The sequence below is a fragment of the Pundamilia nyererei genome, unplaced genomic scaffold, assembly GCF_000239375.1.
Source record: "Pundamilia nyererei isolate P.nyererei 1_Seehausen unplaced genomic scaffold, PunNye1.0 scaffold00022, whole genome shotgun sequence".
Taxonomy (NCBI): Eukaryota; Metazoa; Chordata; class Actinopteri; order Cichliformes; family Cichlidae; genus Pundamilia; species Pundamilia nyererei.
The window spans coordinates 3,864,017-3,881,390 of record NW_005187423.1 but is presented as its reverse complement, the minus strand read 5'-3'; the positions used below and the strand labels follow the sequence as shown (position 1 = coordinate 3,881,390).

Here is a 17,374-nt window from a genome sequence, read left to right as displayed (position 1 = left end):
GAGTAACATCCGCACACGTGTGAACCGAGAGAGTAAATTTTGATGTTCTTGTTCACACGTTTTGTTGCCGTCTCCCGTACCCGTATGGAGCCAGCTGCTAGCTCCATAGAGAGCTCAAAGAAAATCATCGCAGGCATCTAATTGCCTGGCAGGCCTCTGCATCTGCTCGGCAGATAGCAGAACTGATGAAGTCACGGAGCAGAGCAGATGTGCGTTTGCCTGTGTATGTGTGTGTTTAACAGCACCCTCTCTGCGTTTAGACACCAGCCATCAATATTGCATGCAGAGTTATTGTTGCAGAGCCTCTCCTGGAGACTGCTAACATCGCATGTATGAGGAAGTGAAATCCGCTCTGCCCCCCAGCTGATTGGTTAAAGGGAATATCTGCAAAAGCTTGATTGGATGGCGTTTGTAACCCTTCCTAGTGCAGTTTGAGCGTGCTCCATGCTATCGTACTGTGTTTGGAGTTTGCAGTGTTAACAGCTGAATAAAGTAAAGGGTGAAAATACTGAAGGGGGCGTTGCAGGAGCTGCAAACATTGAAATATGTTTATGCTTTCCATTGATCATTAAAGTGCTTGAAGATGAGATTTTGTTTTTATTTTAATTTAAATTTTTTCCAGATTGAGGATGGTTATCAACTTGTGTACTGTGACTTGGTATATTTACGAAATCAGAACTGTGACACAGCATTTTGTAAAGAAATTGATGGCAGAGATGTAAACGATTAATCCCTCGCTGGACCAGACAGATTTACAAAGTATTGCACATTATTAAACGTCAAAATACCTTCACTCGAATTAATTTGGTTTATATGCCTCATATGAAGTCATCAGTTTATCTGTACGCAAACTGCTACAAAAATACCCCTAAAATTTTCACACAAAGTCTCCAAAATATTTCTTCCAAAAGAAAAACAAAAACAGAGATGGAAAACATTTGAAAGATTGTCAATAGTTTTGTCAGTGTCCAGCCTTGCGCTACGCAATAATAAAATCCCCACTGAGAAGACATTGGTAACTCTAATTAGCGGGGTGGTGACGGCTACCCAGGGTTGGTTCAAGCAGTTGAATGAAGGACCATTCAGTCAAGGAAAACCACCCTGGTGTGTTATGTAGCAACCAGTCCCATATCGTTAAGCTCTCCCAAAGTGTCAGACTGCAGGGATCACCCCCCCTCCACCCCCTCGGCTGCTTGCTCCACCAAACCCTCGTGGTCGCCAGGGACGACCTTTGGCTGGAGCTGCCAATCACAAAGAGCCATGGCAGCCAGAGGTCTCTGAGAGAGGAGCCTATTGATTTTCCAGTTAGAGCCTAAGTAGTGTGTGCTATAGGACTAACGGACAGCCCAAGCAGGTATGTCATTATCAATGAGTCCAAGGAAAGAGATCCTTTCACTCATTCATATTGGCCTCTCACTGTCTCTCCTTCATACTGTTCCACTCTATTGGTTGGAGCACATCCTGAGATGGTCAATAAATCGCTCAGCCACACTATGGCAACGACTAGTAGAGCGAAGGGTTAGGCTGACCTTTCTCTTTCTAGTCCTTCACTTTCCTTCACTCTTTTGCATTCTGCCTGGTTCTCAGGTGCAGTAATTACAGTAGGTGGAAGGCATGAAGTGTTTCCTTAACAAAGACAGATTTCACAAGCGTGAAATGATTTTCTCTGTCTTTAAATTCCCAACATCCACGGCCAGTTTACTGTCAAGAATCAGGCTCCTTCTTCCCAGCCCACTTTGGGATCATCCAATCATTGGGGAATCCAATAATCTAAATGCTCAATTTAAGTCAAGTTACCGCACAGATTTGGGAACTTGTCAACAAAAATACATATGTGGGAAATCTGGAATTATTTAAGTCAACTATAGGAGATAACACCAAATTAAGGTTTCTGAACTGTATTTCTGTTTGCCCAGTAGGAGGTGGAGCACCCTTGCATGCTGATACTGGGTCTCCAACCACATGGACTGTTGTGTACAGTCCCTCACATCCAGCTGAATAAGGCTATGTCACTGATGATTAATGAACTTGAAGTCTTCAGTAGACATATCGAGACATCGACCCTTCATTCAGAATCTGACCCTTTGCATATATTAAACCTGCAATTATTATTAGACATCTTTGAGATTTTGGCCATTATCTGATTATTGTTTCTTTTGTTAGATGTATTGATTTTACTGTTGGCCCAACACTGGTCCAGACTGAAATATCTCATCAGGTTTTTGTGTTGTTTATTTTACAAACATTCATATCAGGTTTAAACCTCATGACTCTGGTGATGCTTCGACTTTCCTTTAGTGTCACCAACCTGTTCCTTTGATTTATTTTTCATGTTATATTTATAACTTAAAGTTTTAACCTCCTAACACCCGAACTCTTCCACGACATGCATTTTTAAGAAAAATAAGAGCCACATATGAGGATATTTGTTTAAAATTTTGATAGAACAGTAGCAGTTTAATGTCCTCGTAAGTGGATATCAGGCCCAGGTAGAGCAAAATTGAGTATTTTAGTCTACATAACCCAAAATGTGATGTCCACATATGTGGACGCCAGGTCCTAGGAGGTTAAACTATTTTTCTTTCATTGTTTTATTCAGCTTCTGCTGTGTTTTCTGTGCTCTTGCAGTGTTTTTCTATTTGCTTGTGCTTTCTGAGGTTGACAGGTAAAATGCACTTGAAACTGCACTTGAAATCTCAGAGCCACAATCAGAATGTGTGCTTCCCTTTCTCTCCAAAATCTGTCCAAAACGTCGGTTTGAGAGTAGTGAGAGTAGCATTCATTGCTAAATTACGCTCATTATATGCTCATCATACTAAAATGATAGTTTTTAGCATGTTTACATTAGAATTAAACACTGCTTTGCTAAAAAAACCTTTTCAGAGCAGCTTGTGTGGCTCCTAGATTTGTAGTCTTGTTTTCAGCGTTTTTCTACCAGTGTTATAATCCAATTAAAACATCCAGGTATATTGCACATAATAATTATTTATCATTCAGCTTGCTTTTTGAATTTTTTTAGTACAGTCAAAGCATTTTTGTGTTGTTTTTGTTGTAACCCTTGCAATGCGATGTAAAGCGTGACTCCTGTGAAAAACAGGCCAACGATGCATCTGTGGTGCAAATGGTAACCAGGTAGGACAGGTCAGGGAAAGACAATTGCCACATAGGTAATCACGTAAAGAACCATTAGACAGTCTCATCTCACCACATAATGATGACTAATGCCTCCTTGCGCTTACACGCACACACAAACACACACACACAGGCAGGCGCTCTAAACAACCTCCTTCACAAACACGCTCAGCCTCTCTCTGTTTGTGACCTGACTTTGGACCTTAACACATCCACAGACCACTGTGGCCATTTTGACCTGGCTCACACTTAACCAAGCATCTCCAGACAAAGAGCTACCCCCTCCTTTTTTTGCACCTGAGCCTAGCCCCTCCATCATGCTCCATCTCTGGGCTTGACTGGACCAGTCAGGGGGCAGGTGCCTCCCCCTCCCCTCCTTTGATTGATCCCCTCTCTCCATCATTTATTCCCTTCGTCTGCCTCTGACACACACGTCAAAGGCAACGCACCAGCCTGATGGATAGGCCTGTTTATGGATGCCAGTCTGCCTGGTAGGCTACTGATATTACAATCAGCACCTGTGTACCTGCTGTTCTCACGAGCCTCTGCTATTCAGTTGAGGTCAGAGAGGCACGCGGCTTTGATTGAAAGATCGATGTCCAGCCATGCTGATTGGAAATTGGCATTGTAAATGTGCTCTCGGTTTGTCAGAAAGCTCTCTGCTGCATATCAAAAGTTAAAACGAGATCCATGGATCATAGAAGCAAGTAGCTATTTATGTTAAGTCTCCATTTTTTTTGGTTACCTTACAAATGCAAAGGTAAAATTGCTTGACATCAACATAACGCATGTTTTTAATTTTCGAAAAAGTCAAGAACAGGTTGCTTTATATGTGCGACCTCATAACACTGATGCACAATCTGTGTAAAGACATCTTGTGTGCCAGAGAGCAGAATGTTAAATTCTTGTACTTCTATTCTCATCATGGTTAATGACCTATTCAGTGTGGTTTAAACGGCACAACCAGAGGGATGCTCTGGAGATTACTCACTCATCCAAGACTCCATTTCTAGTGGAAGAGTAAAGTGGATTTGTGGAATATAATATAGCAACAATACAAAACAATTCAAACACAGTGTTGAATAAAATCAAACCCTAATCGTGAATCAGATTTGGTTTTAACTTAACATCTTCATCAATAAACATGTTTGTTTTACACCACAGATCTTTGATTTTTTTCAGTGGTTCATGTTAGATCAGCAATCCCCGTCGTTTTTCAGCCTCCATGGTAGAATAAAAAGCTGAAGCTAACTTAAAATTGAACTTGTTACGTATGAAACTTCAAGGACCATGACTTAATATTTGTAGATTAAGTGGGTCAGTTTGTTTGTGCAACGCTTATACTTTTTTTTTGGGGGGGGGGTGTTCTCCTCTTTGTTGCTATTTTGCTGGTCACACCTTTGTTTGATGCTACTGCTCATATGTGCATTATTTGCAGATGAAGCTAACATGCATTTTCAGCAGTTCTCTTGCAGACCTAGCTCTACTCTACCCGCCCATTAACACGCTGCATGCAGATCAGATCAGAAACTGCTTTTTATGCTTATCAGGTGCTTGGAGTATTATTCGTAATTGAAGCTTATGATACCCTGTGAGCTCGTTATGCAAAGAAGAAACCTTAGCTTAAGCGTTGGCTTAGAACAGTCAAGTTTCAGTATTTAAACTAGCGTCTAATGCCCTGTGTTCTGAGTCAGCAATGGGATAACACCCCGTGTGCACACGTAATTGAAGACGGTTGTTGATTCAGTTTCTGTCATTCCAAGTGTAGCTGAAAGTGCTTGTCACTGATAAATTTGGAGCACCAATTGAGTCACGTACAAATATTTTAACTCTCCACAACATTTTTCTTTCTCCACTAAAAAGGCCTTTTCTCTTCTTCATCTATCCTTTCGGACAACCCACCCAAAATTCCCCAAGAGGGGTGTACTTTTCACCCTACACCCACTTAAGCTGCTGACAATAGCTGGATTAGAGAAGAATTTATTCAGCAAAGCCTCACACATACCCCCAAAAAAGCCTATCCTTCATTAAATGGCAAAATGGGAGACTGAAGGAAAGCGGGGAGAATGCGATGGGAGCCGGTCGGTGATCTTAACCTGTCTGATGTTTGCTATGGCAGCTTATAGGAGAGCAGAGGTCCAGCAGCATTTAGTCCTAAAGAGCTCCTGTGCTTTAGCGGAGGCTCCGGGCTGTCTCCCTGATTTTTCCAAGTGTCAGTGAAAAGCGTATACATTCTTTTCCAGCTTTCCCTGATGTGCTAGCATTTACTGATGCGCTTGACAAATCCAGGAGTGTATAGAAGCTCTTTCATGTCCCGTCCATGTCAACAGGTGCTCAGCAATATCAGAAAGGCCTTACATTTAGCCATAGTGCAGGTGTGCATTCTATATGAACTTCTTTGTTACACAATTCTAGTAAATTATCTTAATTTTCTTTGACTTTTTTCATAACATGCTCTAGAGATTCTGTATTTGTTGCACCCAGTTTCACAGCCCTTTTCTCTTCACTTATCCATCCTTTGTTACCCATCACCTTTGAGCCCTTTGTGGCCTCAGTCCAGCCTGCGATGGAGTGAAAAGGAAGCACTGATGTTCAATATATCAGCATAAAATTTCCATTTTATGTTCTTTGCCATTCTTAAAGGAAAACTGTAATTTACTAAAATCCTGGTGTTAAAGGCTTTATATGTCATTTACTAAGGCTTTGACTTATAGTTTCTGTTGGGGCTTGTGTTATGTATATACCTGCTACTGCCAGTAAGTGATAATTAATACCACTTTGGTATCTTATTATATGTTGGGGCACTTCTAAGGCTTTTGTCCTCATAGCTTATGCCCAAGGTAGAATTTTTAATGATTTAATGCACTGAAGTCTTTAATTCACCACCAATTAACCCCAAGACCACTGCAGCATTTCCCTAAATCTACACAAGACAGTTTTTTTTGTCTCCCACTTCAAAAAGGCCAAGCAGGCGAAGATAGAAAAAAGGCTAACCTGTTAGCAAACAGTGAAAAGGGCAGAAAAAAGGGGGGAGTTAATCCTTATTAGGCTAAATTCAGACTAAGTGGCCCCAAAGATCCTTTCAAAGGGGACTTTCTTTCAGGGAGCACAAACTCTTGCTGGGTGACGTTTGGAGTTGAATACTTTGAGTCTTTAGGCTTCATAACCCTACACATGCTGCAAGCTGGGCCTGTTTATTTTGCTTCAGTTCTCACTTTCCAGCACAGCTTCTTAGCTGTGTTTATTTTTTTCTGACCTTGTAGTTTGTTTTACTCCCCTCAAGGCAAATAGAACGTTATGTGTGACCAGTGATTACACATTACACTAGTTACACAGCTGTAGAACAACTGGGATTATCAGTTCGTTTTGGGCTAGCTGTTGCTGCAGCATGATGACAGGATGTGTAATATTCAACTCTGACTTTCATATCACTCTTTCTTTTAGATGCTCTCTAGTTTTAATGGATAATATATTTGCTCCTTTTTAAATATACCTATTAAGTTTGTGGAAAAAATGTGGATACTCTTAACTTGCTTAGATGGGAAGATTGATACCACTCTGTCCTCTGTGGTAAATACGAAGAAAAGAATAGAAATCAGTCAAATAATACTATTAATTTAACCCAAAGAAACATTAGTTTCGTTAAACTGACTCTTGATTACTTCAGTAGCTAAGTGTTCTATATTATTTGCATATTCAGATGCACTTTCTCTTAAATTCTGTGGAGAACATGGATAAGTTGAGGTAGTGTCATGTTTTTTGCCATTTTTGTTAAAGCACTTGCTTTCAAAGCCACAAAGGCTTGAGGACAACTGCTGGAGTGTGAAAGAGGAGTCATGTGGCTGCTCTTAAGGTCACATGATCGAGCGTTCCTGTGTTGAGCATTGCTTTCCTCTTAAAAGCTTTGCCTACTTTATTCCAAATGCAACCTGCAAACACCTACTCGCCAAAAACAAAGCAAAACACAGTTTTAACCTGCAGTGAGTCACGACTAAAGCTTGTGCATGTTTTCGTGAAGCCTTACACTCAAACTGTGCGGATCTGTGTGGCTCTTTCTTTTTCCATCGTGGTACTCTCGGTCCATCAGTCTCCCTTCCTCTATCTTTTTTTTTTTCTTTTTTTTTTTTGCTATCACTCAATCTCAAAAGCAAAATCTGTCTTAATTGGCTCCAGAGGGCTCGGGGAGGCTTTGTGTCAACGCTGATGAGGGTCCTGATTGGTCCAGAGGCACATGCAGCCAACAGACCCTTGTTAGTGTGTCGGGGCCCTTTGCTTGCTCGTTAGTCCGATGAACTCATTTACTGATGGGGGGTGACACGGCCTCGTTTACCAGTGTGGAACAGAGAAAGGTGTGTGTGTGTTGGTCGGAGGGGGCGGGGGTTAAAGCGAACAGGGAGGGTAAAGAACCGAGTAGAGGGGAATATAACTGAACTTACAAGGTGCATACGCAGAAATACTACGAGTATGGAAAAGCCATCAAATGCCGATTTATGTTTCTCTTCATTTTCTTTCTTATTTGATGCAGCAGTGAAAAAATAAATAAAAACTCGCTGCAAGTGACTCTGTTCACTGAAACTGTTTATTGCAGATTGCTTGATTCTGTGGTCAGTCGAGTGGAAACAGTCACAAACAGCATGGGACTTGGAAGTCTTTTTAAGACATCTAAGGAATCTGTAGCCTCCCTTGTTTGCATGCACATTTTTTTCTTCATTTTTTATGAATTCTATTCAAGTTCTTGCAGTATTGCTTGTCCCTCGTCTGCGTTTTGATGTTGATGGATCACCTCTCTTCCTCCCGCTCATTAATTTCATCACCTTATCTCCCACACCACTTCATTTGACCAAAAGGTAATAATAAATCCCTCATCCATTATCCTTTAACTGAGGCACCCATGTGGAAATACTTAATAAGAGGCAACAAATTGAACTTCAATCACCTCTTTTTTCCCCTTTGAGGATGTATAGTAGATTAAACTGAACATGCAAATATGCTTCCGCCATTCATCAAACACTGTTTATGTGCAATTCTGAAACCTTTATTTCCTAAAACACCACAATTGATATTCAAATGATATTTTATTTGTATTTTTTCACATGTTATGACAAATAAGGATCATTGGTTGCTGGCAGTGGCTTCTCTCCTCTTCAACTCTAGGGTCTTATCAGCCCAAAAACACACACCCACTCAGCCGGCCTGACTGCAAAGGCAGCTGAGAGCCTCATCTATCTTGAACCACGTTGCTGATAGTTGCTCCTCTGCTCTCTTAACTCTTCTTTAATCCAGTACAGTTTCAATTTAACCCATTAGCATCCCTGTGTTTGGCTTTACCTCTGTTTCTAAAGATGCTCTGGTTGGTAAGAGGGGTGGATGCGAGGGGTGATGAAGAGGATTCACTGGCACAGACTGTCTGTGAGATTCAGTGGTGACAGCTTGTGTGTGTGTGTGTGTGTGTGTGTGTGTGTGTGTGTGTGTGTGTGGTTACACACCATAGCCACAGTCACCCGACCCCTCTTCATGTGTCCCTCTTCATTCCGCAGTCTTTTGGGCATCTGACAAAGACAAACGACAGTGCTTCAGAAATGAGCCGCAGCCCGCTGCACAAACAGGTTGAACAAGGAAGATGGAGAGAAGGCAATGCAATCAAGACCGGTTCTTTTGTTTTCTGTTTGGCTGTGTCCTCTCGCGTGACGCTGTGAAATTGATCTCGGAGTGCTTCAAACCTGTGCCCGTGGATATCGTTCCACTTGAAATGAAACCTCAAAGAAACAGCTTCTGTCAACGATCAGCTCCTGATCAATTTGCTGCTGCCGCAATAATAATGTATTGTTTCATTATTAATATTATCACTTTAAAACCAGACATTCAATAGATGGTAAACCAGAGATGGTGTAATTAAATTGCGATTCAAGACTGCAATAGTCTGAAATCTCTATTATTTTCCCTTGTGCTGTAACTGTAGCATTCCCGTCTCTTTAAAGCTTCCACTACTATATATTACAGATGAAGCTGATGCACCCATAACTCCAGCATGGACAATAACCTCCACACCAATGTAATTTGTCCAGATGTGGCCAGAACAGCTCGAGCATTACGACACAGATAGTTCGTCATACTCATTGTCACACACTCTGCTTTTTCATCTGCAAGGGAGAGGGCGCTGCCGATCGGGATGATGATCTTGGAGAGCAGCACGCTGTTTACAGCTGAGTTCCAGGAGATCCATCAGTCTAGTGAAATATATCTGGGTGCTTTCACTTGTGTCATATCTTTCTATCAGCTGAGAGTTGGCAGCTTCATTAGTTTATCACTGGGCATCTATGTAAAACCACTCTTTAGTTGTGAATAGTTATACTTCAAGCTTTCACTTATTAAACACCTGAAGACTGGATTCTCTTTTCCGATCTGATGGAAGAACAGAAAAAAATATGTCTTTCCTTCTGTAGTGTTTCGACATGATCAGCTTATTGTCACGTTTGTAAATAGAGGAAACGATGAAAACCAGTAGATTTTGTTTGTCATCAAAATTCAAACATCTTAGCTAGCAAAAGTGATCACAACTTATGTCCCCATTTTGCTGATGAATTAGTAGCCAACAAATCTGAAAGTGCAATTGTTGACCTGGATTTAATATGAGCATGCCTCAGAGAATACTGCACGCATAGTATATCCACTGTTTTAAATGCATTAAAGATTCCGTTGAGCTTATCTTTGTGCTAATTTGATAATAAAATAAATGTTTAGGTTTTTTTCTTTGGGGATTGAACCTTGGTGCTACCCTTTTCTTTGTCTGCTCCTGCTTATTTTTAAAACCATGCCATTCCTTCTTTGGTTCGTTGTACCTGGTGCACAATAAACTTAATGTTGGTGGAAGTAATGAAATCTGTGCCCAACATCTCTAGAGCTGACTGAATACAATGGTTTGTCTTTATAATAATAATAAATATCAAAGCCAGAGTGTAAGGACAGCTCATTTTGTAAGGCTGGTTAGTTTACAAATAGGGGAAAAAAGCATATTTTTTGAATTAAATATGTTGAAGATTTAAAAAAATTCTTTATAAAATTTATCATCAAGATGTTATTGAACTTAAGAGCTAATATTGTGTTACACTGTATTTACAACAAACAAACAAAGTCTTGGAAATGGGTTTGGCTTTAGGCTGGCTGTGACTGGTTAAATCATCTGAAGCTGCCTTGAGAGAGATGGGAGGCAGGAGGATGCGGTGCTGGCTAGCTTCTCCAGGCCACTAATCCACATTTAATTGAACTCCAGAGACTTTGAAGTGAGTCTGTGATGCAGGCAGGTCTTATTCCTCAGAGAGACAGCGAGGGAAGCGCTCCTTAGCTGAAGGCCTCAGCTGGTCCTCTTCTCTGTCCCCTTGCCTTTAATGAGCTCCTTCAGCTTAACACTAAGCCCAGCGTGCCGGCTCAAATTTGAATACCTTTGATTAATAAGATGCTGCAAAATCATATCTTAACAACCTGAAGTGCTCATTTTACCTTTCTGCCTTATAACAGCGGGCACCTTTGAAACCAAAAGCAGAGGTTGAAATAAAAACCTAGTTAACAAAGCAGTGCTAAGTAGGTTAGTAGCCAACCTAAGTGCTGGATTAGTATGAGGACAAATCACAGGGGCAGGGCTAAGCATGCGGGTCTGTCAGGAGCTGTGACAGCCGTCAGAACAAGTCACTCTGACAGCCACCGTGGTCTCCATGGGGACAGATTAAGCTCAGTTCATCGAAGCATTTTTAAATGTGGAGCTTAGTAACATAATATCGTCTGACCTCCGTGTCAGTTACCTCCGAGGAAATGCAGAGACCAGTTGTAATCAGATGTTTTGCATAAAATAGCTTCTTGTCACAGCAAACTGTCGCTTAATAGATGATCTTTTAGTGAACAGAACATTTCCCACACAGCGTCCGGCTGAATAGTGCCCATTCTCTCGCTAAAGGAATCTCTTTTTCATTGAGGCTGATCAATATAAGACATTAATCGTGCTCTTCGAGCCGTCACGCCATCACTGTGAAAAATGAACTAACCCGGCCCTCTGGTCTGTTCGCCTTCCTTCTTCCCTTCTCTTCTTCTTTTTTCCTTTTCTTTTAATTTTTAATTTTAATTTCCATTGCACGCTCTGTTTTCATTATTTAACTGGAATCCACATCTCTCTGGTTTCTCTTTCGTGTTTTCCAGATTCTAGCCTACACAGAAGGTCTTCATGGAAAATTGCTGTTCTCGGAGATTCGTGCCGTCTTTTCCAGACGCTACCTCCTGCAGAATACTGCTTTGGAAGTCTTCATGGCCAACAGGAGTAAGGCATCCCCCATAATTGTCTATGCTTAACTATTTCACCTTCTTATTGAGTATACACACACACCTTTTTTTTTCTTCTTTTTTTTGAAATGAATAATTGTGGAGAAATGGCAATCAGAAGTTGTCATTATTGTGATTTCTAATCTTTAAGAAATAATCCTTGATAACTGTTTGTTGCTTTGTGCCTCTCTGCAGCGGCAGTCATGTTCAACTTCCCAGATGCAGCCACGGTAAAGAAGGTGGTTCACAGTCTTCCTCGTGTTGGCGTGGGCACGAACTTTGGCCTTCCACAGACCAGGTTAGACGTGTGCGATTGCTTTGTTGTGTTTGTTGCTGTTGCAGTACAATCTCATGGGGTTAAAAATGGTAACTGGGGAGCAGAAGAGGATTATGGAACATCTATGGTGGTGTTATGCAAATATTTTAAAATTTCAAATAGTTTTTTTTTCTTGTTTCTCTCAAAAATGTACACATGGGGTTGGCCACTAATCTCCCTCCCACTCCTTACCCCGCTCCCCCCAGATATAATTGGCTTCACACAAACATAGTCCAGTTCATTTATTTATTTCCACCAGAGTGAAGCAAATACTTGCTTGTAAGCCTGCAGGGCACACACCTTCCCCCAGCCCTCTCTCACATCATGCCCACTCTGTGTGCACGCATTGCTGGAGCCGATGGTGTTGGTTTTGCACAAATCTTGCACAAAATTCACAGCAAGACAGAGTTTTCAAGACGCTTTGGTGATGGTAAAAATTCAATCTGAGGGGAAAAAAATGTGGATAAGATTAAAGATTTGTGATTGGCTCTTTTAATCTGAGGTGTGCCAGAGCCCGTCTGATGGGATTTTTGAGTTGTATTTTGAGAAGATGATATTTTTAATTTTTTTGTAACTTTTCGGTATTAAGCATCACAGAATTTGACATGTGGCAACATAACAGTGAGGGCTGTGTGATTAGTAGAGTGAGGAAGTGCATCCAGTAATGAGTTAGTGTGGGTGTAGGAGAGTTTGTGTGTATAACGCACAGGGTTAGGGCAGGTGAATGTGTGTGCTCGGCTCATTAATCATACTAGTTTGCCGGCCACCTTGCCTCTACGACCTGAGGACGGCTGCTCAGGGCAACCCGGTGCACGTCAGCTCATACAGCCAGCACAGCACAATTTAGCTTCATGTCCAGAGTTACGCACACACACAGATGCACAAATTAAAGCAAAAGTCCAATATATGTTCATAATTTAATCGAATCCCTCTGTTTTCAACCATTTTTCCAGTTTTGCATTCCTTCTTTTCTCTCCTTTACTTCTCCATATCTATTTATAATGTCATTTAAAGCAGTTCAAAGGATGTACAGAATTGCTTGGTGACAATATAAAAAATGTGTCAAAGTACACTTGTGTTTGGGAAGTCATGTTTTCACATTCTTTTTCTTTTCTTTTCTTTGGCAAGGCCTAATGACCATAATCTCACACATTGACATTGATTAATTTCATCATTTTCTTTTGTTTTAATTGGATTGGAGGTCATTCGTTTTTGTCCTGCAGCATACATCATTCTTTGGGGCCTCCTGTGTGTGTGTACACATGCACGTAAATATGTGTATTCAACCCAATTTATTGCGCATTTGTCTTCTTAATTAGCAAGACTGTAAGTTCGGTAGATTTTTCATAAAATGACATTTGGATTGTAAAAGTCTAATAAAGCCTGGGCCTTTTTATTCTTGCAGTCTGCTGTTCTTGTGATTTGAACGGCTACAAAAGATTTTAATATCGAGCTTTCCATTTCTTTTTATAGACGCATCTCTCTGGCCACACCTAAGCAGCTGTTCAAGGCATCTAACATGACTCAGCGCTGGCAGCGCCGTGAAATATCCAACTTTGAGTACCTGATGTTTCTGAACACCATCTCTGGTGAGGACACCGCTCAGCACCTGTGTGATGTTATTGCAGGGTGTAACACAGAGGTGCTGTGCACATTTTAACAGTCTATGATGCTAACTTTTTTTTTTTAACAATATTTGTTGCCCCTCTGCCCCGTGCTCTGTCTCCCCTCCAGGCCGTACCTATAATGACCTAAACCAGTACCCAGTCTTTCCATGGGTCATCACCAACTATGAATCAGAGGAGCTTGACCTCACTCTGCCCAGCAACTTTAGAGATCTGTCTAAGGTAAGAGCGTGGAGACGACTCCTCTCCCCTGTTTTCACTATAATGGATCTTTTTTCTTCTTAATTCCCTGAAAAAGTAGGGGGGGCATTAACACACAGATAACTGTGTGTGCATTCTTCCTAAAGTCAATTTTGTTGCTTTGTAATTGCCATTGATCATAGTTTAGTGAACCTGCTCTTTAATCACCGGTGGCTGATTGCTAGGATTCCACACGTGCAGAGCATTTTTCCCATGTAACGACCCAAGTATTTCAGATGTCTGAGAAGAATTGATAGAATAGTGCTGTTTGAAACTTTTTATGTTACTAGCGTCATGCTATCTATGTTGATGAAGTGATTCTATATGCAGTGATTTGCACAGTTTTCATCAGCTCACAGATATATGAAATTTGAGTAACAATGTGACAAATTTCCCAAAACTGCAAGTGGTATTCATTACATCTAATCTGTATGATTAGTTGTTGACTTTTGCTAGTTCAGGCAATCTTGACCTGCTGCATTTAAAACATATGTAAGCCCCTCATCTTCTCAGTCTGCAGCTCCTAATTTGTGGCTTAGCTATCATTTTCTGGCCATAAATCAAAGTTTCCTAATTGAATTCTTTCAAGTTTGACCTTCCACAACACAGCAGGAAGTGAAGTAATACTCCCTGGTAGCTCCAGGCATCGAGTGATTGGGCTTAAAACAATGAAACCTGCCCTGAAATGCTCCCTGGCACATAAATACACACACTCGCATCGCTAAAGGATTCTCCCCCATAATTGTAGGTAGTCACGCAATTATTTACTCCCATTAACTCCCTCGCTTTTACACGTACATACTCAGATGGAAAAAGGCAAAAATATAAAAGAGCACACCCCTTAGCTTGTCAGCTAACGTCGGTGGATGAACAGTCCAGCGGTGGGAGGACTCAGGATTAGTTTTAGAGTGGGAAGATTGAGCGAGTGTCAAGCTCCTGGTAGGAAAATGACTGAATAAATCAGCCATGGAAGCAAAAGAAAGCATGTGTTAATGGACGGGGGATCTGTTGGAGCAAATGCTTTTTAGAGGTACGCTGGAGGTCATTTGTTCAGGTGCAGACGTGGAGGTAGTCCTCTAATGAGACAAAGTGGAACATATTAGTCTTCTTTCAAAGATATCGCTCTTTGAATAAAACGATAAGTAAGTAAATTAGAGTCGACGATCTAGGAAGTCCAGTTTCACTAATAATGTGTTTTAGCATTTCTTGGAGACTCTCCAAAAACTCTTAATTTTCGCTCAGTCCTGTTCAAACATGACTGTATACATGTTATACCGTCATGTTATATGTTACTAATACACAGATGGATCCATGGGTGGAAATTAGGGTTCACTGTGTTGGCTGGGTACAGAAAGGAAGAGCCGGTGACCTTCTGGCTCTACTTTTTGAGCCACCATCAACTTGACTTGCTGGCATTTTGCATGTTATTAACTATGTTCAAAAGGACAATGCAGATTTAGTTTAGTTTTGCAAGAAAATTCTGTAATGGCAGCAATTTTAAATTAACTTATTTATTTAGGGGACAGCAAGCCTAGTATTGCTGTTTCTTTAGGCAAGCATTCATTAAAGTCCAACTGCCATCAACCATTGGAAATGAAAGGAAGAACAAATATCTGCAGAATATAATCCAGATGCAACGCTATTGTCCTGCACAAATACCACAGTTATGAAACACAAGTGAACCATCTCCTCACACTTTCATTCCTTCACACTTCCCTGTCACATAGATTCAAACATCTTGTCCCTTAGGTTCTCTCCAGTCCTGCTTTCACTTTCAATCTGCTCCTCTGTGTCTCCGTCCTCGGCTTTTATCCCTCCCAGTGTAGTTTTTATCCACTGTAAGCAGCTGCATAATTCTTATGTTTATCCTGCTTGATGTTGCCCAACAGGGTGAAATGTGACAGTTGTATTTGCCCCACCAATACACACACAGGCTCACAAAAACCACGCAGCCTTCCCGCGTGGTTTCTTAGCTCATTTCTGCTTCCTTCTCTTCTCCTTTGCACTGCCATGGAGTTTGGACAGCTCAGCCTCTGTGCTCAGTCAAGCCTCGCCGCCCCGGGGACTTGAATGAATGGGAGAGTTGGGTAAAAGGAGGAGAAACAGAAAGACGATCAGAAAGCAAAAGAAAGAGGAGGAGAGAGTGTGAGAAATGGAGAACAACATTATTTCCCATCCCTTTAACCCTTTTTCTTTTTAAAGAACAGAATGGAAGCAGAGAGAGCAGGAAGGAGGGGAGGGAGCAGAGCCGATCTTTATTACATCTGTTTTATTCATGTTGTTGACACGCGTGTGATATTAATGTATGACTACTGGACCGTGCCAGACTGCGGTGTCTGGAAAAGGGCAAAGCAGCTCTGTGCAGCCCTTCAAATCAAACCCCCACCACACGATGTTGCACCTACAATCATTTGTGCTCCCCGTTTCTTTTCTTTGCAACCTAATATTTGGTGACCTTCAGTTAGTTCTGCACTCTGTGTGTGTGTGCGTGTGTGTGTGTCTGCACCATTCAAAACTGTGCTTACTTTCCCATTTTCCCCTCTTTTGTTTGCGCTCTATTGTTTTTCTTTCTTGTCTCCTTCTGTTTTCCTCTCGTGCTCTCTTTCTTCCTCACCCTTCACATCTCTCTTGTCCCCCTCTAATGTCACGTTGGTGGTTGTCTCTTGTAGAAACAGGTCATCTGCGAAGCCTCCAGTGACATTGAGAAGCCAAATTGCTATGAACGTGTGTGTGTGTGTGTGTGTGTGTGTGTGTTTGTCACACACTGTCATCATTCCCAGCACAACAGAGGCCACACAGAATTTATGTTCCTTGCTACCAGAGCCATTCTGACCCCAGGGACTTTCTTATCATAAACTCTAACCTCAACCTGACATCAAACGCCGACCCCCGAGATAACATTGTAGTCACGATAAGCTCTCGCTTGATCTGACTGCAAGTGTTTTAACACCTCTTTTTTATTCCTCCACCCCTTTTTGCACCCCAGCTCTGCATACTGTCGCACATCTCCCCACAAAAATCCACTTGATCTTCATAAAGATGCTTTATATAACAAAACCAAACCTAAATTTGACATTTTAACAGATAAAATTAATCTTTGGGGCGATTTTTACAAAAGAAAATTGTTCTTTGATCTGTTTGAACTTCTTGAGTGTTCGTACAAGGTGTCCTTACAGCAAAGGCACGCCTTCATCTATTCATAAAAGGCAAAAATATGTAAATAAATAAATCCACTCTTACTGTGCTTTTAATGAAACGAATAATTCAAACAATTGTTAATCTAATATGTACTCTGCATTTACATAGCAAGAAAATAGGACTTACTGAGCATCTTGTGTACCTTTGTGCTATAACGTGCTGCTCACAGACACATGAGCTAATGGTGTATTGATCTCATCGTACTCGCCCCATATGTTTATCCCCCCAGGCCCTCCACACCATTTTCACTGTTTAAATAGGACATTATACATAAACACTCTCTTCAAAAGGCTCTTGTGATTTATGACTCAAAGCCCTACTGATGCTCAAATCGTCGGTGAGCCATTATACTTCATCACCGGTGACCCATTAGTGTTTTAAAAGCAAAGTAGCACTAGGTAATGTTCTTATAATAGTTTCTCAGAAAGGTGCTTATTGTTCCTTGAGGGAGTATTTTTCGCTTGATATGCCTACATATGAAAAATTACTTTTTAAATATTTGAGTTCCCAAACCTCTAATTATTTGGGTAAGGAGGAGAGTTTAGGCAGGATAATA

General features: G+C 41.1%; 1 protein-coding gene across 4 annotated transcripts in view; it reads left to right on the top strand.

Moving 5' to 3' along the window:
* lrba (LPS-responsive vesicle trafficking, beach and anchor containing) overlaps positions 1–17,374 on the top strand; it is a 176,289-nt gene that overhangs the window by 116,418 nt on the left and 42,497 nt on the right. For all 4 annotated transcript variants that reach the window (XM_013909267.1, XM_013909269.1, XM_013909268.1 and 1 more), the window contains 4 exons: positions 11,320–11,437; positions 11,635–11,737; positions 13,229–13,344; positions 13,490–13,602. In XM_013909267.1, coding sequence (XP_013764721.1) covers positions 11,320–11,437; positions 11,635–11,737; positions 13,229–13,344; positions 13,490–13,602 — 450 coding nt within the window. The remainder of the gene's footprint in view (positions 1–11,319; positions 11,438–11,634; positions 11,738–13,228; positions 13,345–13,489; positions 13,603–17,374) is intronic.